The following is a 22,585-nucleotide window of genomic DNA, read 5'->3' on the forward strand; positions in this document are numbered from 1 at the left end:
ATTAATTTCAGCACAAGGATAACAAGGCCACTTCTGCATGTTTTGAAGGCCTACCTCGAACTTCTCTACAGATCTGTTTTTGATAACACTGGGTCCACCCTTTCTCTAGTTGGAAAGACTTTCTCCACATCCTAGGAAGTTGTTGGTTGCAGGTCATATTTCACTTTCCATATCAAAAGAGCCTGCTGGTATGCCTCTTAGCATAACTCAGAGACTTATCACTTAAGACCCCTTTGCATCCTCCTCGATTTCAGCATGTAACTTTACTGCGTTACTGTGTTGTAAAACCTGTTCCTCCTCAGTGAACTGTCCAAATCATCCAAATAGACTGAACTGAGCTCACTTGCCTACAGTCCAATCAGCTGCCTCCTGTTTCTAATAAAGTCTGGAGTCTTTTGGAGAACAGGATTCCGTGCTGGTTTTGCAGAGCTTTGCACATGTTAGCATTGCTCTTGCTTGTTTCTTCATGCTTGCTCTCCATTCTTACAGCAGCCTCTCTCATTATCCTAATCCTGTGTGAGATAATGCTAGAAGAAAATGCTTGATTCTCTCTGTTTTTTTCCTTTTCTATAAGCATTTTTCAATACATGCATGTTGAGAAAAGTGTCACCTTTACCTCCTAGCTTTAGTCTCTCCTTTATTGCTTCTCTAGTTCTTGGTTCTGTCTCAAGCAAGAATAGTACTGAAACTGTCAGTTTCTTTTGTCAAAGTAGAACCTTTGCTGTATTAACTTTGCTGTAAGTCCAGATCTTTCTGCCTTCTGTGTGAATAAGCCACACACACACAATTACAGGTGCTGCAAGCAGAGGAAAGAGGAGGGGCAGCAGAGATAGAGAGATATCTTGGACTGATACCCGAAACAATCTTGTCATTCGAACTCATTCAGCTCTGTTCAAGCCTAAGATGTGGCATGAGTTGCTTTCATCTGTTTAACGATCTTTTAAGGCAAGAATTGCTCATTGTTTCAGGAAGAAAATGCTTTTGCCTGCATGACACCACTGTAATAAGAATATTTCTTTAGCATTAAAATCAGTTGGTTTGGAGCATCCTACAATCTGCAGAGAGTATTGCTAGATTTTACTATTTTATTTTCTTAAAGTATTGATTATTTGGTGAATGTATCTCCACATTATAGGAAAGGTCTGAAGAGCACTTTATTTTGCAAAAATATAGATATATCCTTTCAACTAAATATCAAGTTTTGTTAGGGAAAATTGTGTCTGTGGCTATTGAACTGAAAGCAAAAGACAAACTGTAAATCACAGCAAGTCCAAGGAAGTAGTGAAAATCTGAGGTTTAAAAATAATACTGCAAGAAAAAAAGATCAGGCTGCTGTCCCTCTAACAGCCCTGAAACAAAGTTTTTGAAGTGATAGTGCCACACTACCCCAATGCTCCCTATAAAGAAATTTTCAGGGCAAGTGGAGCAAGCCTAGCAGCACAGTTATGAAGCAGGGTACACATGGGAACTCTTGCACTCCAGCACTTTGTTCCACCCTCAACATCACGGCAAAGGCTACTCAGAGGGTAATTCACTCATTTTTAAAAAGATGACAATTTACTTCAGCAGTCACCATCGTGCTGAAACGTTCTGAGCAGTATAGGCTGATGGGGCTGAAAGATGCAGACAGTGTGATCATTTTTTACTGTTATTACTTATTAGACTTCCGAGGGAAAAGAATGACAAAAGAGCAGTGGGTTATTGGTATCACTGCCTCTGGGTTATTGTGAGTTGTGAGAGGTGATAGAAAGCTGTTTGCTGTCACTAAGGAAATGCGGGATAAATTTAGGAGGAGTAATATCATTGCACCTGACCGGGTCAAGGTTATAATGGTGGTTGTTGGGCATGTGCTGATGCTATTAAACCTCTATTAGCATGGAAGGGCTTGATCCTATTCTGCTGAGAACTGGAGGTCTCTCATCGTAACTTTGGTGGGAAAAGGATCGGGCCCAGACAGTATACCCATGGCAAATATTTCTCTCACATGGGGAGAAAAAAATTGTCCCCAAATTTTAAACAGAATAACCCCGAATTTTAAAGCCTTTTGAAAAGTTTTGAGTTTAATTCACAAAGATTTGATATAGACTTTTCGAGAAGTCCTAATGATTGGGGAGTTGGGGGGGGGGGGGGGGGAGGGAAGAAAAGAGAAAAAAATAAGAAGAAAGGAAGCATTCCGGTTTAAAGAAAATAGTTCTGGTGTGAGAGGATGGCACTTGAAAACCATAATTATGTGAATGTCAGTAGTAAAAGCATCCTTCTCAGCCTGTCCATGTGAAACCCGAACACAAATAGAAACTTATCATACGAGCGAGGAAAGAACCCCTCTGAGTGTGTATTTTCCCCTTTTCCCCAATTTATAGCCTGACTATAAAAGTCTCGGACAGCGGCAGGCAGGTGGCGTGGTTAGGTGTCGCTTTGCTGGGGTGCTTTAGGGAAGCCGCGTTGCAGGGGATGTGCTCGGGCTGCCCGCCGGTGTCCATGCCAGCGTGCTGCCACGGCGGGGCGGGGGTGGGGAGCGGGAGTCTCCCCTCGGGAACCGACCCATCCCAAGCTCCGCAAACGCCGACAGCCACGGCCGCGACCGCTTTAAAGCCAGCTAGCCCTGGGCCCAATCCCGGGGATGGTTCACCCCCCTCCCGCCCCGAGGTTTTCCTGTTCGTAGGCAGAGGGGTCCGGCCCAGGGGCACGCCACTATTCCCGCCGGCTCCGAGAAGAAAGGGATGCAGCAGGCATCTTCTCCCCTCCGCGTCGCAAGGAATTTCAGCTTGTTTTTTCTTTCCTGCTGTTTCCTATTCATTTTCGCCCGGGAAACCCGAAGAGTGCTTTGCACTCCAAACTGCCGAGCGATGGGGTGGTAAGGATAACATTCAGGGGCTGAAAAAATTAGCTATTGCCTGGAGAATATCACTTAAAAACTGCTCCGAAATATTCTGTAGCTCTTTAATTGAAGTAAACAAAGTGCAATAAATTGTAACTCAAATATGATTGCACTGAGATTAAGCTCTAATTGCTTAAGGCTCAGGTGGAATCTGCAGGCTAAAGCCTATAAGAACAATCTGAATTTCACAATCATTCTGTCAAAAGCAAAGAGATGAGAGCCCACACGCTTCCTAACAAGTCATTTTTAACAGTTACAAGCTCCTTACAAAGACCACACAGGGAGTCTAAGAGATGCAAATCTAATCCCTGGTCATTCTGCAGGCCTTCAACAAAGATGTACTAAAGCCTAATAGAAAAGAAATCAGTTCTCTGTCACCAGCTCCTACTAAAATCTATTAGAGAAAGTACGGATCTTGTATTTACAGCAGTTGCTTTTAAAGGTTAAGGACAAGTACATATAAAAGGTATAATTTTTTAAAATGTGAAATATTTAATGAAATCCATCATCTGCTCTCTTTTATTCCTAAAGATGCTTTGGTATTTAGTTTGTATTCATTGAGCAAAAGAATTATCCATCCCTTTGTTCTTTGAAATATTAGCAACAGATTTTTTTCTTTTAATGTTGGTCATTTGGACGAGTGCCGTTTTGCTTTTTTTTTTCTTTTTCCCCCGGTTCCCTAATTTAAAAACCCGTGGAAGGACCTTAGAGCAGCGGTTGGTATCTTTTCAAAATACCTTGAAATAACTCCATCCCATCGATAGTTTGACCACTGTCCAGGAGTGAATATTTAAATCAAACGAATATCTGAATAAAGAAGAATAAAAAGTCTGCCTGGGCTTTGACAAACAATACACAGAAATAGCCAGCCTTTTCTAGGATCCTCTGATAAGTTTTGGGTTTAATGACCTTTTTTTCCCCTCATAACTGTCTGTATACTGAATTAACTCTATCTCCCGGCAACCCTCATCCTGATTTAGTGTGGCTCTCTATTGTACATTTGAATAACTCAAGACGAAAATAAATGCTTTTCTACATGAACACACTCTTGCTAACATGCATCTACGCACACCTTAATGTATATGCATACACCATGCTTTTGCAGAAGCAAAACACTGTATTAACACGGGACACACACATACATTCATAGGACTACTGATTTTTAGGTCACTTCTGTTCCTAAAACGTTCGCCTGTTCCTTTTGCTGAAGCGCAGTGGGCATGGGGGTGGGGGTAGTTCTTAAATTACAACTGGACCCAGAGCCCGTGAAAACGCACGATGCTTCTGGGGATAACGTGTCTTTCTAGTTCAGGACTGTTATGTGGGTAAAGTTTTGACCCCCGAAACCAGGTGATGTATCCCTGTATCTTGGTCACACACACATACACACACATACACACACAAAGAACTAGACTGTTCTTTAGGAAATACGTAAAAAAGGAAATCTGATCGGAGTTGTTTCCTTGTTCTGCTGAGAGCCCTGGGATGTTTTTCCCAGGTGACGAGAAATTCGGCGGGATTGAGCTGGGTGGCTTGAGGAGAGGAGAAAAACATGTGAGGCCAAAACCTGCTCCTGGCTCCCTCTGATTATCACCTATATTTTGGTGGGACAACTCGCGTGAATAAAACCATCGGTATTTGTGCTGGGAAATAACTTTTCCTGAGAAGAATTGGTCCTTTTTCTTTCTCTTTTTTCGCACCCCATACCCACTTCCCCACACCGTGGTCTTCGTGGGTGAATCAGCTCCAGCCACTGGGCAGGAGGAAAGCAGTTCTCCCTCGGGAACAGCGGCGACCGCGAAGCCCTGCTTGGGCACAGCAAGTGGTAATCCCCGCCGAGCAGTGCAGACTGCTGCAGGTCGGAGCCCACAGCCCGCGGCGCCCCTCACTCGCTGGCTTCCTTCTAAGAATTGTCCAGCAGCTTCCCCCCACGCCCAAATTTCTATCATGAATGTGAAACCAGCCCGGAGGAGCTCCCTGTCCCCGGCGCTCCGCTGGTCATGGGAAGCGTCCCACGAGTGATCAGTGCCCAGTCTCCCAGTCTCCCAGTCTCCCAGTCTTTTTTTGGAAGAGGTACAGGACAGAACAGGTTTGTCCCTGTGAAACCTTGGGCCGGGGAGGACGCTCTTCAAAGCACCGAGAGCAGCCTTTCGGGGCCTCCAGCACCCGGCCCCTTGCCGGGCCGTCTTGCCCGAGCCCTAATCAGGGCTCAGACCTAAAGAGCTGGCGCGGAGGGAGGAATGTGGGTCTTCCTTGGCGGCCTGGGGTAAGCGAAGTAAAAATCCGAGTGGAGAGAAGTTTCCCGGCTCTTTCTTGCACGGGGGAAGGAGGGGCTGCAGGTCGCGGGAAACGGAGTGAGAAGAAGGGGCCGGATGAGCAGCGGGGCCCGGAGCTCTGTCCGGAGCTGCCCCTCCCGCGGAGCCAGCGAGCGGGAGAGCGCCGGGCCCGCCGCGCCCCGGGACAGGCTGGTGCTCTGCACAAATCCACCTGTCGTCCTCGTCAGTGTGTGTGTGGCTTGCGAGTCAGTAGTAACAGTTTGTGCCTCTTGTGGGGCTAATTCAGATTTCTACGACATTGCCTTATTTATTCAAATATTTATTTATTTACCATATCCGCCCCCCCCCTCCCGCCCTTCCAGACAGCTGATTTGGTCTTTTAAAATGGAAGAGAATAAAAGAGTGTGGCGGAGGGTGGGAGCCCGGAAAAACAGGACTGCTGTGACTGGGGTGGGAACGCTATTTAACTATGAGAAGAAAGTGTCTGCCTTCAAAATCCAAGCAGAGAACAGGGCGGGAAGCCGGGCCGGGCCGGGCCGGGCCGCTGCCTTCAGCTCCGGCGCGCTGTCAGCGGTGCGCACCGCCGCATAAACACGTAAATGAGGGAAACGGGAAATGCCAATTAATTCACTGTGCGCCGGGCTCGGAGTGCTTCTGTTCCGGCTTTGGGTACCCACAGGCGAGCCTCGGCTTCCCTGCCCGCTCCTATCCGGCAGGATAATTATGGTAGAGGACGCGCAGGCCTTCTGGCTTTCTCCAGGCTTCGGGTACTTGAGGAATAAGAAAAAATGCTCTGGAGCAAGAAGAGGCGGGGAAGTGCGGTGCCTGCTTGGAGTAGGGATGGCTGCGAGAGGGGTGGGGGGGACGAGGCGAGAGAGGGGGTCTGCCCTCCCTGATGCCATATCACTCCCAAAGCTTTGTGGTCTGACTTTTGTGCATCCTTTCCCCCACCCTCTCAGCAGGACAGGTCGCGGCTCTCGCGGGTCAGGACCGCAAGGAGTCTCGGTTTGCTTCGACACCCGTGGGCGGGGAGTGTGTGCTGCCCTGGGTCTCGGCTCCAGTGGATGGGGCTCCTCTGGAGTAGAGCCGGCTTGGGTGCCGGGCTCTGGGTTCGGCGGGTGATAGCTTCTCTTAAGACCCCCTGCACCTGTCCCTTCTCTGGGCCTTATTTAAAAAAATAAATTACCATTTTCTAGTGATCATTTACCCGGTGCATTTTTGATTAAATGACTGTTAACCTTAAGCGATTGATAGGACAATCAACAGGCTTTTCCAATCACCACTTTTACTTGGTGGGCTTTTGTTTTGTTTGTGTGTGTGTGTGTGTTTTTCCACGGGGACTCTCCCTGTAGGTCAAAACCTTGCTTTCTAAGGCAATTAAATGATTTTTTAAAATAATGTTAGATTAAAAATATGTCGTGATTAATACCATCGTATAAAAATAAAGGTCTGCAGCAGGAAGAAAATATTTGGTGCTTGTCTGTAGATTCTCTCACCTACCACCTACTCTGAATGCGTCCTGTATCTTTACAGCGTGTCCGGCCCTCATGATTGCAAATAGGCCTGTTTTCAAATGGAAATAGGACTTCCAAACTGATTATGTGTATTGAATCGGAATCACTCGCTAGATCCTCTTGTATAAAATGTATTGAAAAAACCATGATGGTTGCACAGCTCTGAAACTGGCTCCTTCTCATCTCAGGGAGGTCGATCTATTTTGCAACTTTTTGCCATTTGTGAATGTTTCAGTTAGATAATTACGCTACCATTGTGGAAAGGCGATGCACTGACACAAACACACACACATACACTCCCCTACACGCACACAGACACACAGACACAGCCACCACCCCGGAGCCTACTCTGTGCAGAGCCCACGCCGTGCCCAGACTTCCACGACAGGAACGCGCCCGGCCTCCCCACGGCAGCGCAGCTCCAGCGCCTCGCCACTGCCACACAAGCACGACGTGTCTCAGCGCTCCGCCACCGCCACGCACAGCCTCCCCGTGACACCGCGCACAAAATGCACGATCCACCAGCACCCTCCCGAGCCCCACGGGACAACACGGTCCCAGCTCTGGGTTCCACTTCATGAGCCACTATTTAGAGACAAGCAGACCGTGTATGTGTGTGTGTCCATGGAAAAGTCAGAGCCAGGGAGCAACAGCTATTGCTCACACACTAAAGAACGAGGACAACCTCCATGCAAAGGTTTCGCCTATTGATATGTAATGAGAGCTTTAAACCCTGTCATATCTCCCGAAGAATATCCATTCGAATTCAAAAGAGTAATTAAAAAGCGATGAGAGAAAAGGGGGTTCTGGACAGAGCAGAAAGCGGGCAGCTCCCCTCGCCCTGGGGAGAAAAATCGGTGGCAGGAAGCGGGGTTCGCCCGCCGCGCCCCCCGTGGGGGGAGGGGAGCAGCCCTGCACGTCCGCGCTGCCCTTCTCCCACCCACCATCGTCCCGCCTCTGGTCGCCCAAACTTTCTCAGGTGCTTCCTCGGAAGTTGCTTTCCCCCAGCTAAACCAGCCAAACGAAACCCGAGCTGGGATGGGCTGGGGGTGCCCAGTCCTGCGTGCCCGGCGGAGCGCGGGGAGCCCCCGCGGCCGGGCTGGCCGGGCGCACAGGGGTCGGGGCCGCCCATCCGTCGAGCACCGCGAAGGCAGCGGCTGCCCGGTACCACCCAGCAGAGTCCCTCGAAAGTGGCTGCCACAGGACATTCTTGGCAGCGCAGAAGATGATAGTGCTGGGACCTATCCTCCGTCCTTGCCGCACTCGCACAGTACCTTTGCGAAGACGTAAATTCGTCCGCCGCATCCCGTCCTCGATCTTTTTTGGGTTACCGCGGAGGTGCCACGCACTTCCCTGCCATTTACCCCGCTAGGCAAGTGTGGTGTGTGTTGCAGTGGCGGGTCCCCGAGCCCCATGCCACTCGCCCTAGCTATGGCAAAGCGCCATAGACGGTCAACACCTTGTCAGGGCGTTTGGGAGCAGCGCTTGGACGAAAGTCAAAGGGGTTCCTGGCCCGACGTTTGCAGCCCTCCCGCCTGGGCATCGCCCCAGTGCCAAGGACGAGAGGGGCGGTGGGTGCGCACAGCTGGGTCTGCCCGACAGCACCTGCAGCCTGGCAGTCTGGCAGTGCAGGCAGAGCCTGCCATAGTCGGAATTAAGAGAACACAGAGGGAGACAATCGCTGCTCTCAACTGACTGTAGCCCCCGGGCGAGGAGCCCCGCTGGGTTGCTGCCGGCTCCCGAGGGCAGCAAAGCCTCCGGGGCTGTGTGAGAGCCTGCCCTCGGCACGCAAGGGACCCCGCGGCCGGGGTGCAGAGCCCGCTGGCAAAGGGCAGGATCGGCCCCGTTCTCCTCGACGGGGAACCGAGACCTGAGCACCGGCGGCAACTGTGACCGTGCTGGGTATTTCTGGCAGGCGGCGCGGGCAGAGGGGACGCGCGGCGGGCGCCCCGCTGGGCTCCACTCAGGGCCTGGGGGGAGCCGGCCCCGCTCAGGCGCTGCGGCTCCGTTCCCACCGGCGGGGCAGCCCCTGTGGGCCAAGGCGGAAAGTTGCGGGAGTGTTTCCGCGCTGTGAAGTTAAGAGCAGAGGGGAGACACAGGCCGGCGGGCAGTGCTTCTTCAAAGTAAGAGTTTTCCCGCCCGCCTCTGCTCCCCAGACTCCGCAGTTACTGCCGTGCACATCAGCCCCTAGATGCACCATCAGACGCACACATCTATAGATACAATGCGTATATAGACGCATATGTGTAGACTAAGCCCTCCGCATCGGTCATCCAGTATGTTTTTTTCTCTCAGAAGTGAGCTAAAGCAGATAGAGGTGCAGAGGACGAGAGCTAGTTTAACGCCTAGTTCAAGAACAAAAGCAGAGACCAAGAAGGTGCTGAAGTTAAAGATAATATTTTAAGAGCTTCTCTGAGAAACAGCAGCACCGAAAACAAAAAGTTTAACTAACAAATGCAGTGAGAGGAACTTCGAAAGAAAATGGTGTCCTAGAGTCACATTATTAGGTCAGTAACACGCTGAAATTATTCAGCCACTTCAGCAACACCTTTGATATGAAACAAAAAAGTCTGCTCCCCTTAAGATCCCAGGTGTCTGTAAGTTTGTCGCCTTCTAGGACGTTATTACTTGCCCAAATATGCTTGATCGAGAAGAACCCCGGTGAAATCCACCAGTACAAATGGAAGTGACGATCTCATACTTTGTTTAGTTTTCTAAGCAATGCAACTATTCTTTTATTAAAAAAAAACAAAAAAAAAAAAAACAAAAACAAAACAAAAAAAAAACCCCAAACACAAATCCAATCACAAACCCAAACAAACAAAACCCCTTCCCCCCCAAGAAAACCCCCAAACCAACCCACCTCGTGTACATGCGCTTTATTCTTTTCCTGTACACTTTAAGGAGCCCCTGTATTGATGAAGCGCTGCTCAGAATGATATGGGGAGTTCTCATTAAATCAATTCAATAAGTCGTGTACGTTCACTAAAACCTGCCATGTAAATTCACTTGCTAAAGAAGCGCAACCTACAAAGTAATTTAAAATTACCCCGAAACTCCTGCTGTGTTTAGTGAAAAGAAATATTTTTGAGAAAACAGTTGTCATCTCATTCAGATATAGTTGTTAGCACGAGATATGGAGCTAGCCAGTAGAAACAGACTTAAGTATCTTGGTAAATATTTTTCGAATATACGTTTTCAACCTTTTTCCGTTTCTATATGCCAGCTCAGGATAGTAGATTTACACTGTCTTTCGGAGGTAATGCATTCAGCCATTTGTAAATGTTTTTCCTTCACAATATCTATGTCACAGTAAAAAAAAAAAAAAAAAAAAGATTTCCCTCTTCGCCCTCCCTCTAACAAAAACCTTTACATCGAAGATTAAATGTCACATTTTACATTTTCATCTATAGGTTTCCCAAGAATTTTTCTGTGTAGTAAGTTGTTTTAAGCTTCAAAACGAATTTCAATTTCTTCCTACATCAACACATTTTATACACCATCTTATTTATAAAGCTGACCAGAATCCTTTGAGAGAAAGACATAGGATATAGAAAACTTTGACCTTACCTGCTCCCTAAAGTGCTTGCAGGCAGAAAAGAGAGGGGGGGAAAAAAGTAATTTCATATTATTCACCATTTTGCCAGGGACAGTCGTCTCTCTACCTCATAGGAACAGCCGCACTGGGTCAGATGTCTGTACACATTTGATACATATAAACAGTATTATCATTAACTTAGAGTTTTGAGGGGTTTATCCCCCCGATGGGAATCATGAGAGGAACAGCGGGTCAGACAGAAGAAAAAAAAATCTCAGCTTTGCTCCCGACACGGCCATGAAAGGACTTAAATTCTTCAGAACTCACTCAGTCTTTAACTCTAGATCTCCTTTGTAAAGGCTAAAGGGAGCGGTCACGAAAAGTTGAACGGGGGCTGCCTTCCCGTCGAGGCCCCTTTACCTGCGCTGCGCTACAAAACTCCTAAAATACTTTTTTTCCCTCCCCTCCCAGCCGTGGCAACTTCTCTTGGTGTCATCTCAAGGCTGTCTCAGATTACATTGTTTGGGATCCGCACTTTGAACACCGTCTTAAGGCTCTGCACTGCCTTTTAAACCGAGATGCAGGCAATGTACTTTCCGATCAGCTCCTTATCCCTCGCCTCCCTGTAGGTACCGTGACACCGCACCGCACCCGTCCGCTGCTACCGGGGCCACAGCAGAGCCCGGGGCAAGCCCTGCCGCCCCCGGCTCCCCTGAGCCCTTCCTCCCGAGCATCCCTTTTGCTAACAGACTGCTGTGAAACAAACAAAAAAGCCAATAACCCACAGACCGTTTTGATATGAAGCAGCACAGATGAAAAATGCTTTTGCTATTGTTGCTGTTGTGGCCGTACTAGTGATGCGGTTTTGTTAGGGTTTGGGATTTTTTTTTTGCTTTGTTTTGTTTTGTTTTGGGTTTGTGTTTCGTTTGGGGTTCTGTTTTTTCTCTCTTTTTTTCTTTTTTTCTTTTTTTTCCCACAGCCTGCTGTGCCACTGCGCGCACACTTCATGGCACTTAAGCATGAACTCCTATTTACAGCAGAAAAAAATGCCCTCCGCGGTTCTCCTACACTTACAAGCAGTGCCAGGCAGTGGGGGAGTGGGAACGGATAGCCATTCTTCACTAGATCCTTTCATCTCTCAAAATACGGGGTGCCCACGGTCTAGCGTGGATAAAGCAGTTATATTGGGAAACGTGCATCTCTTCCATCATTTCAGATTTGAATCATGCTGCCCCTCCCCTTTGCCATCCCATTATCCAAGTTCTGCATTGATTACCGGAAGACTGGAAATCAGCATATTGGAAGAAGCAGGAGTTTAGACGGAGGAACATATTTTAATTTTAAAAGTCTATACAATAACTAAGTTCTCATGAGTGTTCTCAAGGGAGACTAGAGGCTAAACTGTATTTACACCCCTCCCTCCAAATATCTTCATCCTAATCAAGGCATAACTAGTTTACTAAAAAAAATATGATAAAAGGCAGTATCACAATGTCATAAAAAACTCTATAAAATTTGTTAAAGAGCAGTTTGTTTGCATTTCTCCTGATTGATATGTAAATACAGTTTGAACTGTGTTTGCTCGGTCTCTAGTGCTTAATAAAGAGATGAATTCACCTTTCTGTGGAACAAGTAAACAGACTTTAAACTAAGCCGACATCAGACAAAGTGGAAACGAGTTTATTTAATCGAAACTAAATCTAGTTTAAGAAAGATAAGTCAGTGTACATAATAATCCATTACAGTAATTACACCCACCACCAAATATGTGTTTATGAGGTTGTCGAGACACAATAAAATTAATTTATTTCCCCCGAAGTCTATAATGAAAAGTCACTGGCTGGATCTCTATGAGACATGCTAACTCCAATATTCGGGGGCGGGGGCTATAATATTTCTCGTCTGGATTAATGCCTTTCCGTGCTACTCACTTTTGAACGTTCCTGGGTTTGAAAGAGCCCACATTAATTACATATGAAGGAGAAATGTCGACTTAACCGGAGCACTTTCCCCTCGGTCTTGCGTATAAACTCCGGGAGGAAACTAACCCTAATTTAAAAAAAATACTTAAAGTTAACCCTGCTCTCGCTTCCTCCGCGGAGGCTGGCAGCTCTGCAGCACGGACCAGGCATCCCCAACACTTTTTTCTGTTAGCAGAAATAATAGCACTAAGTTCCAGACAATCTGCCGCCCTCCCACCCATCCCCCCGCCATGCTTAACATGATGCTATAGATCTGAAAGGAATATTTTGCGTAGAAGAAGAACAACAAAAAAAATTGAATAATCTTTGGGTTAGTTAAGAATGTCTCTGTATAAAGCAGGACATAACATAAGAATGAAAGGTCTCGAAATTCCTGTTGACACACGTGATGTCCTCCAGTTAGAAATAAGGGGGAGGGGGTCAGAAAGAATCCGATACTTTTTTTTTTCTTCCGTGTACTTCCCTTTTTCTCCATCCAGACTAGCACTTGGTGTCCGACTAACACCGGCTATCTTGTATAAATAAAGAACTGGAGCTTTTGAAAGCTGCTACTTAAATTGGAGGTTGGGTTGTTTCCATCCCAGTCAACCTGTTTTCTTTCACTTCAAAAATATGAGTATTTCATAACACCTCTGTAATTCAGAGGTGTTTCAATGACTGAGATCCACTTTCCATCGATTTGGGAAAAAACCGAAACCGAGAAGCAGATGCAAAGGAAAACACGCTATGAGGTCTTTAGAATGGGGATACTTCTTATTTTGTTACACTCGCAAAAGGGATGTTTGGGATCTGAAAGAGAGAGAATTACAGGGATTTCGGACTCGTCAGATACGAGCTGTTTAGCTTCATATGCTCTATATATTTACAGAAAAGTTAGCATCTAACCGCCTTGCGTTACCGATAGTATTTACCTTCCTACCAAACGCCCCTCTGTGTCTCAGTCCGGCGCGCACCTATGCACACCCACCCACGTGCGCGCACGCACTTTCTCCTCATCTCCTTCTTTACAAACTTCCCAAATGGCTACACAAAATAACCCGCAACAAACAAAACCCTGTTAGGAAAACAAAGCGACACAAAAAACAGCACCCAAACCAACCGAAGCCCGTCTGTGTTCCACCAAGACGCAGCCTGCGGCTGACCCGCCTGAGTAACGGGGTGGGCTGTGCAGGGGAACCTGCGTGGTCGTGTGCGGGCGTGTGCTTGCGGGGATTGGGTACGTGTAGAAGATTAAACACAGCCTGATAAAGAAAGTTAATTCAAACTACACGTTGTACACAATAAACTATCTTTTTATTTTGATTATAAATAAGGTGACTGTACTTCCCTTAAAATACAAGTACATAGGAAAACCTGGTAGAAATTATCTTTTTTTTTTTTTTTACAAGGTATTAAAACTGGACACTTTAAATTAGACTCACGTTCTATACTGACAGCAGGTTCTTCGTTATTTTATTTTTTTTCTAATGGCGTTAGACTTTTACCTTCTTTCTCCTCCGTGCCTTTGGCATTTGAATTTCTAGTTCCGGAATACTTTCCTTTCTCCAGCAAGAAGTCGCTGAGGTGCCCCCCGCCCCACCCCTACCCCCCAAAAAATAATCGGGCTAATGAATTCGGACTCGATTCCTTCACTCGAGTTCGTGAATCCCGCGCGTTTGCTTGTCCTGTTTGCACACTGAGGACTGATCCTGTATCCCGTTAACCCTCTGGCGCAGCTCCCCTCTGGGAACAGGGTCCGGGCCCTGAGAGGGGCAGGGGCCTTCCGGGGTCTGGCAACATCCCGGGTTGTTTTTCCACCAAGAAGAAAAAAAAAGGCGGAAAAAAAAGGGAAAAAAAAGGAGAGATGCAAGGAAAGGAGCGTCGGGGGGGGGGGGGGGGAACCAAAGGGGGAAATACAAAAGAATATTCGTAATGTGTATAATTTATTAGAAGCTTCTGAGGACTATATTTAAGCCAAATATCTACATAAGTTACAACAGGAAAAGGCGGCGTGCGCAAATAACAAACTGCCAGAGGATTTACGACGGGGCGATCAGAGTCCATAAAAAAGGTGGGGGTTGGTTTGGTTGATTGTATTTTTTTCCTTTTCTTTTTACAACAAAATATACAGGCTACTAAAAACTATGGGTTTAGTCCAACTTTTGACAGCATTATACAGCTACAGGTTCACATCAAACGTAAGGAGGAAAATAAAAGCCAAGCCTTTGATGACTCCACGTCTCCATCCGCTGGCCCTGGCAGTGGGCTGGGAGAGACCGGGGAGGGGGAAGCTGCTTCTTGTGTCTGGGTGACGCGAATGCGTTTTTTTGGGGGGGAAAACCACCCCATCCCCCAAAATCTCTGTATTTACATGCAAGTCCTAGACGCTGGCAAAGTGTACATCTGATATCCAAGTCTTCAGACCATGCCTAAAGATGGTCCCCTTTCTGCAGACTGCTCCATGGTTATTAGTCAGAATAATTTTATACACCCCCCAGGACAACTTTGGGGGGGGGGGGGAATAAAGACCCAAACCCATCAACAGTAACAACAAAATGGAACAAAAAAGTGTCTCTCTCTCTCTTAGGGGTCCGCAGAGACCACTCAGTAAAACGAGGGAAAGGGAGAAGAACATTTAAAAAAAAAAAAAAAAAAAAAAGAAGAAGAAGAAAAGCACACAGTAGTTTGGAGAGGACAGAGATTTGTGTAACTGGGAAAATCTGCTTTTTTTTTTTGTCTTTTTTCTTTTTGCTTTTTTTTTTTTTCTTTTTCTTTGTTTAATCCTTTTACCAGGTCCTACCGTATAGCAAGGTGGAGCAAGACATGGCAGTGCCATAGTCAGAAGTAGAAGAGTTCAGGTGAGACAAACTGGAGACTTGGCTCTGCAGAGAGGAAGGGCTGGCCGAGTGCTGTCCCATGTCTGGAGACTGCCCCGCACTGTTTGTCTGGTGGCTCTGATGCTGTCCGAGGCTGTTGCCATTGGTAGCCACTGTGATCGTTGTAGCTGCCTGCTGCTGATGGCTCTGGATAGCTGCTGTGGGTGTGTTGGAGCCTGCTTGGCAGGGCTTGCCATCCTTCACAAGCACTGGCACTGCCACCCTTCTGGGAGACTGCTGCTGCTGGCAGGAGCCGTTCTCCTGTTGCATCTGCTGCTGCGCAGCCTTGTCTTTGGCCTGGCGTTTCATCTTGTAGCGGTGGTTCTGGAACCAGATTTTGACCTGAGTCGGGGTGAGATGTATCATGCTGGCTAAATGTTCCCTCTCCGGGGCGGAGAGGTATTTTTGCTGCTTGAAACGTCTCTCCAGCTCGTAAACCTGGGCCTGCGAAAAAAGGACCCTCCGTTTCCTCCGCGGCGTGCTCTGGAGCGGGGCCATGCTCTTGCTCACGTCTCCCAGGGAGCCGAGGCTGCCCATGCCTCCCATGTTCATGCCCGAGGACGGCGCCATGAAGCGGGAGACTGCAAGGGAGAAGGCGGCACGTTTTAGGCGGCTCGGCTTGGCCCGGCCCGGCCCGAGTAGGGCCCCGCGCTCCGGCAGCCCCCGCCGCCGCCTGCCCCCAGCGGAGCTCCGCAGCCCCCCGGCAGCCCAGCCCCGGCCGCGGCCTCGGGGCGCCCGCGCTTCTAAACAACGACTCACGTCCCTGAGGCGAGCGGTGGCCCCCTTCTCGCCCGGCCCAGCCCCGGTGAATAAGGGCGACCACTCGCCCCTCGTCCTGCCCGGGGGGGACAGCCAAGCAAGTACCTGATGTGACAGCCGCGGCGGCAGCGGCCGCGGACAGCGGCTCCGCCGGCGCCGGCCGAAGAGGACTCTCCCGCTCCCCCGCCGCTTCCCGGGACGCGGCCCCGGCGCCTCCAGCTTTCCCCGTCGCCCGCCCGGTGCCGGGCGGCGCGCAGGCGGGCGAGCACCGCCGGTTCCCTTTGGGCCCCCGGACCGCGACGCTCCCGCCCCGCTGGACGGCGAGAGCCAGGCTCCCGGTCCCCGCCACCGCGGGGCTTCCAACTCCCTTGCCCCGCAAAAACAGCCGCGGGAGGCTGACAGGCAACCAGCCGGGGTGGAAGGACCGGGAACGATCCTCGGGCAGGAGGAGGAATTTGGGGTTTGGGGGGCGCGTCTGGGATTTAGACCGACTTTTGCCCGGCCGCGGACCCCCCGTGCCTTCCGCCCGCGGTGTGTCGGGGCAGTAGCTCAGTAACCCCCCACCGGCTGCCCAGCCCCGGGCTGACTTACTTGAGGAAAAGCGGGGATCCGGGTTGGTACCGTACCATCCTGTCGCCGAAGCGCTGTTCCTCATGGTGTCCTGGTAAGGCGGCAGCTCGCTCATGTTGCCCAGGTTCCCATTGCAATAGCCCCCCATCGTAGCATGGGAGAGCTGGGGGACCCCTGCCGCTGTCATATGGTAGGCGGCAGTCACTGTTCCGTTGTGGCCCATGGGGTGCTGCTGCATGGCCGGCTGAGAAACCTGAGACTGTCTGTAGGCTGACAGGGGAGCCCCCAAGTTACTGCCCTCCATGCCCACTTTCTTGTAGCTTTCCTCCAAAGGACTCAAGATGTCAGACACTGAGAAAGGAGTCGTATGCTTTGGGCTCATCGACATGATTCGGCGGCTGGGGAAAAAAAAAAAAAAGGAAGGGGAGGCAAATTTTTTTTTTTTTTTTTTGCCAAATATTCTGGTGTTGCCTTAACGCCGATCTTGTTGGATGTACACGTAACCGAGTGGACGAAGTCCGCCTTAATTGGATTGAGTGGAGGCTCAGGGCTGCCTTTCGTTTGTTTTAGCCAGACGCCAGGTTTTAGGCTGCCACCAGAGGCGGGGCATAGGCACTAAAGCAACAAGACAATAGAAGCCTACATCTTGCCCAAGATAATTAGCTTACATGCTGATGACAAGGTAAACACCTTTAAGTTTTACTTGTCAGAATCTTTTTATGTCTTTAGGAAAAAAAAAAAAAAAAAAAAAGAGGGAGAGACAGAGAGGACGGGAGAGAGAGGAAAAAAAGAAAGAAAGACCCCGTGAGCACAACTCTTTTTTTTCTCGGGGATGGCAATATCGTGGACGGCAAATGGAAGGCAAAGCAAAAAGACCACCATTTGACTGGGTAAAAGGATTTAAAAACAGCTCCCGGGTGGCAAGGCTGTCAGCCCAGCCTTTGTGAGAGCTGGGGAAACGGGGTGGAATGCCAGTAAGCTAAACGACAGAATCTCTCTCTTCCCCCACTAAGTTTGGTCCGGAAGGAGCCCCGCCGCCGGGAGGACAGCTCTCCGGAGGGCAGACCATTCTCTCCGGGACACAGCTTCCCGTGCCCCGCATTCCCCGCACTGGCTTGTCAGATGCCCCGGTCGCCTGGGGCTGAACAAGCGCTTGGGGTTTCGCATCTCGGGAACACTCTCTATGTCTCCTAAGACACTCAGTGCAAGGATCGTTTCTCTCCCTAAACCGATAAATTCCTTTCAACTAGGGATTTATATTTTTTACACTATCTCAGAGAGAGGTGAAAGACGCAAGTTTGCAAAATCAAGCAGTAATTTAATTGCCTGGGGCGAGAGACCGATGAAAAATAGTTTAGCGCAAAATGTTGCTTGTTATTCTCAAAGGCAGAGACTTTCACAGTCTCTCGTGGTCCCTCTGAAGCTGAAGCTGCTTTCTAAGGTTATTTATACAGCACGGGAGCTGGATGGAGAAGACCTCTCAGGTCATCTGCTACACGACCTTGCCAATGAATTCCCTGTAGTTTCCAATAAACTGCAATTTCTGGCACTTTCGGATCTGTTCTCGGATCCGGTGTGAAAACAAAAGCGATCCATTCACAGCCACACGCACACGTACAGGCAGCCAGTAGCTAATGTCACTCGGGTCTTTGAAGAAATCTTCCAGAGCCTAGTGTCTCCAAAGCTTATATTTCGGGGTGATCCGGGCGGAGGAGAGAAACCTCCCCTGAGTGTTTCACACCCCGGCCTACTGCCCTGGCAAACACAATTTAATACAGCGATTACCTGAATATTAAGAAAATTACAGCGAAGGTACAGTTAACCCAGGGACTTTGAAGTGTCAAGTAACTATTTAGTAATTGCACTTGTAAATATGTTTGTGCTCGGCTGGTTCGTGCTTAAAAATGCAAAAGTGCACTTGCTACCCGGGAATAACTAAATATCTTTGTCTAAAGTGGCAGCATAAATAGCCGGTCGCTTTGTGGCTGTGCTTGATATTAGTGCATAAGGATCATTTTGCTTCAATTGGGAGGCTCTCATTCACTAGGCAAGAAACCGTTTAGGAGAAAGTAGGTTCCCGTATGAGAGTTAACATCCTTCAAGTGTAAGCCTCAGTCTTGATTACACTTTAGAGCTCTGCAAGAGGTGAGCTTTTCCACACAAATATAATCGGGGGAACTTTCCTTCAATCAGGCCTCCAGCTCTCTTACATCATCTCAGCTGCTTCTTTCGGCGCTAGCTCCCTCAAGGCTGAATATCCCGAAGTGGGCTGGTTGTGAGTCTGCTAGGTCACCAAAAGGCAGGGAAGGGCGACTTTGGGCTAGAAAGGCGTTTGGTTTTTGCCTCTTCTTTTCCCTCTTTACATTCAAAACCTTTCAATTTTGTCTTTCCAGATCTCTGGAACATTTATTTACCCCTTCCCCCCCCCCCCCCCCCCCCGCCACGGTTTTTCCTCTTTCTGCGCGTGTTTTTCAGTACGGTCTTTGGTTTTATTCCTACGGAGAGAGACACTCGACCTTGCCTTAGTGGTTTGGTTGTTTGGGGTTTGTGGTTGGTTTTTTCCCCCCGATTTTCTCAGACACACCATCTCCATGACTGTTTCATGAACCCTATAAAGAAGGGGGTGGAGGGAAGGGAAAAAAAATTAAATACCACAGGATCCACCACAATGACGGCTTGGTCGGCTTTAACCAGAGACGAAAGGCGGCAAGTGACCTTGCAATTTGTGGGGCAGGAGCAGCGACTCCGTCCCCATCCAGAGAGTGCGAGGTGGGGCAGCTGGCTAGGCCCCAGCAGCAGCTCCGGCGGCGGGAGCGGGGCGCTGGACACGCAGGCGGCCGAGATGCCCCGCCGCCCCGCGCCGGCCCCGGAGCACCGCCCGAACGACCCCTTCGGCCGTCGGCTGCGCCTGGCGGAGCTTATTTATCCTCTCACTTGAACGAGCGCAGGTTAAATAGCCTCCGAAACATTGCTCGGTTAGGTTATCCCGAGCGAGTCGGGCCTTGGCTCTGCGCGGGGTTTGGTACTGGGAAGCTAATGAGAGAGCGCTTCGTTCACCTTCGCTGGGAAGCGGGTGAAAAATTCTCTTGTGCGGGTCTGACCGCCGACTTAGGAGTACACCGGCGCGCATACAGGCACACCGACGTCTAGCTACTTTTTAGTCCGGCTAGATGGACGCGGTGTAAAGGAAACAGGTCAGCCTCTGCACCTGCTTTCCTGCCCCAAATGCGCTATAACGAGGCGAGTCACACCGTGGACAAGGGGTGAGAAAACTTCTTCTCTGGTGCCGTGTCCCTTCACTCTCGCTTTTCTTTCAAACCTTCCACCGGAGTTTTCGTCTGCCAGAGATGGCTGCTCCCAGCGTCCGGGGAGGGTGGCCGTCCCAACAGGATCCTGCCTAGGCTGCATTTAGCGATATGTTCGTTTACCTGGTGATGCTGCTTAGTAAAACACTCGAGTGAAAAAGAAATGCAAAGGAGGAGAGCAAGGAAGATGAGATGCGTTTTGCCTGATGGAAGCATTTTCATGAGAAAGGCACGGTTTTCACCCCGTGTTTGCAGAAATGCGGCTACACGGACTTCCCTTCAATAGCTTCTGACCCCACACAATCCTTTTGATAACACTCGAGAGGTGGAAGAATGGGAGACTTTGTCAATCAAATGGTGCCAATCCCAATGGAAACGGTGCCACCAAGACCGCAGAGCGTTTCCTCATCAACTGGATTGCGGGGGCTGGGAACTCAAGGATCAGCTTTTGAAAGTGCGCACAGGGCTCTCCAAAGACAACAATGTCTTTTTTATACGAGCTGCTGTGCCTCCCCAAGGGGAATCAAATATGTTCGGCCAGCCAGAGCTCGGAGGGCTCGGAGGGCAGAGGGTAAGGGTCCCACGCAAACCGCACGCAAATTCTTTCTCAACAAGAAAGACGCTTTCTAGGTGTAACTTTTTGATACAAAGCCATGGGGTGCTCCGTGCTCCCTCTGGGTCAGTTCACGGGTGCACGTCTGGCTGCACCCCCTGCCCAGCCCTGCCGCCCCCGCTCCCAGCGCCGAGGAGGCGGCCCTGCCCGCTGCCCTGCTCGCAGCCGTACAGCCCGCCCTGTCGCGGGAACAGCGCTCTGCGGCGGGGCCAGACGCTCCTAGAGAGCTCCGAGTTAAATGTGGCAAGAGCAGATCTGTGACAGAGCTCTTTCTTCGCTCCTGGTCATCAGTGCAAGCCTAACACATCCATAGAGACATGTAAATGACCACCTGGAAAAGTGGCACCACCGAGGTAGCTTGCCTCAACTTTCCCCTCTCGACCTACCCCGAGCGAGCTCATAGAAACTTCATCTGATTGCTTATGCATGCCGGTGTAATACACCCTCTGTTTCCCCATGCTCCCCAGAATGGAAGATGTGCCTAGCACACCTACGCCGGGAGCGGAGGTTTCCGTAGTGATCGGGTAGGGTGGACTTGCGTCTCTGCCGGCCGCGGACAGGGCGCTGGGAGCCGCTCCCCGCCTGGAAAGCACATGCTTGGGCGTGTAAGAAGGCAGGAGTCCTCCTAGAGACGCACCCTGCGAGCGCTACCTAGGCACGGAGCGCTCTGGGTGTGTGTGGGGGGAAACGCCTGCTGTGGTTCATGGGGACAATTCCTCCCCGTGGGAAAGCCCCTCTGCCCTGGTTATCTCGTTCGGATGGGAGAAGCCCCTCAATACACGGGTCGAAACCTCTTCTCCTGGCGTGGGAATCTAAGGCAACCAGCGAGACCACCAAAGGCTAAAGCAAAATTCCTCACCCCTCCGCAGCGCACGCACAGTTGCTCCTCCAGCTGCCCAGGGCGTGGAGCATCTCGCAGCTGGGGGTTCTCGGGGCCCCTTCGCCACCAGTCCCTGGCGGCCCCAGTCGCTCTGTGAGAGCGAGGGCAGCGCTGCCTCCGCTCAGCTCTTTTCCCTCCTTCCCCAGTTCCTGGCGGACGGCTGAGCCTTCCTGCCCTAGTCCTCGACACACTCCCCGTCCTTCCTTCGCCGGGCCGTTCCCGGCCAAGAGGGCCAGGGTGGGGCCAGGTACGGGGTGTCAGGGCAGGGCTCCCGGGGCCGCGGCGGCGGGCGGAGGGCCGCCGTGCCAGGGCGGGGGCGGCGGGGCCCCGGGGCACGCCTCGGCCCACCAGCCACACCGCGCCCCTCCGCGGCTGCCCGGCGTGGGGATCAGCGGGAAAGGACTGTTTTTAGGCATGGGTGTCCCGGTAGTCTCGGGTGGATAGCAGCAGCACTCGCCCCGATGTGCGAACCACTGTCTGAAAGCCTCGTCCGATATTACGAGCAGTTAATATATGCCTTCCACATCTGGCTTTCTCAGTGTCAGTAGACTGTCACTGCCGCGACACTGTCAGTACATACACACAAGACTCATTGTCTGAAGCGTTTTTGATACACCCAAGACAGAGGTGATTATGCAGAGGATTACTTGAAGCTGTTTGCTGAGACAATTTGCGAGAAGTTAGCCTGTAGAGATAGTTAAAAATATAAGCACGTTTTATTTAGATATAAACTCATGTAAAAATACTTTTTTATCGGTATATACCTACAAACAGAATCCTGCCGGGATCTATCTATTTATCTTCTTTTAGGTATAGCTATCAGTATATTACGTTAGTTATCTTAGGAGTTATGTGCTTTTGTGTGTGTTCCCAGACATGCCTACACACACACCTACAAGCGTGGGGGTGCATACCACCGGCAGTGGGTATGCATGAGTATATGTTTACGCATACATTCACAGTCCTCAACCCTGTCGTCTCTTAAGTGTTTCAAAAAGGAACTCAGCTTTTAAGTGGGTCACCTTGCCTCCCTCCCTTCCTCTTTCCTCGCCCAGGCCTGCGGCCGCGCCGGCGCCGGGAAAAGGGGCTCTCGGCTCCCGGGTGGGGTTGGACGCCGAGGCGACGGACACCGACGTGCCTGTGTGTGCAGAGTGAAGGGGCAGGCTGGGGGTCGTCCCCGGCAGTTTGATTTACCGCAGACCTTTTCTGTTTCAGCGTGGCTGGCTGCGGCAGGCGGTGCGGGGGGCTCGTTGCTCACTGTCCCCTGGTTTGGTCTCGAAGCCCTCCCCGTGCCTCCGGACCGCCCCGCCGAGGGCCTCGGGGAGCTGCAGCCTGCCCTGTGCGTGCTGCGGGGCGGGGGCTCCGCGCCTTCCCGCGCCCTCCCGCGCCCTCGGGGCTGCGCGGACGGAGCACAG

General features: G+C 50.2%; 1 protein-coding gene across 1 annotated transcript; it reads right to left on the reverse strand.

Moving 5' to 3' along the window:
• Nucleotides 1-13,484: 13,484 nt before the first annotated feature.
• NKX2-1 (NK2 homeobox 1) lies at nucleotides 13,485-21,409 on the reverse strand. The gene is made up of 3 exons (XM_042047978.1): nucleotides 21,150-21,409; nucleotides 16,394-16,770; nucleotides 13,485-15,624 (listed from the first exon to the last, which is right to left on the reverse strand). The coding sequence occupies exons 1-3, from the start codon at nucleotides 21,200-21,202 to the stop codon at nucleotides 14,954-14,956; spliced, it is 1,101 nt and encodes a 366-aa protein (XP_041903912.1). The 5' UTR covers nucleotides 21,203-21,409; the 3' UTR covers nucleotides 13,485-14,953.
• Between the last annotated feature and the right edge of the window lie 1,176 nt (nucleotides 21,410-22,585).

The sequence above is a fragment of the Corvus kubaryi genome, unplaced genomic scaffold (genome assembly GCF_017639235.1).
Source record: "Corvus kubaryi isolate FWS band 111438036 unplaced genomic scaffold, C.kubaryi_AGA036_p1.0 66, whole genome shotgun sequence".
Taxonomy (NCBI): Eukaryota; Metazoa; Chordata; class Aves; order Passeriformes; family Corvidae; genus Corvus; species Corvus kubaryi.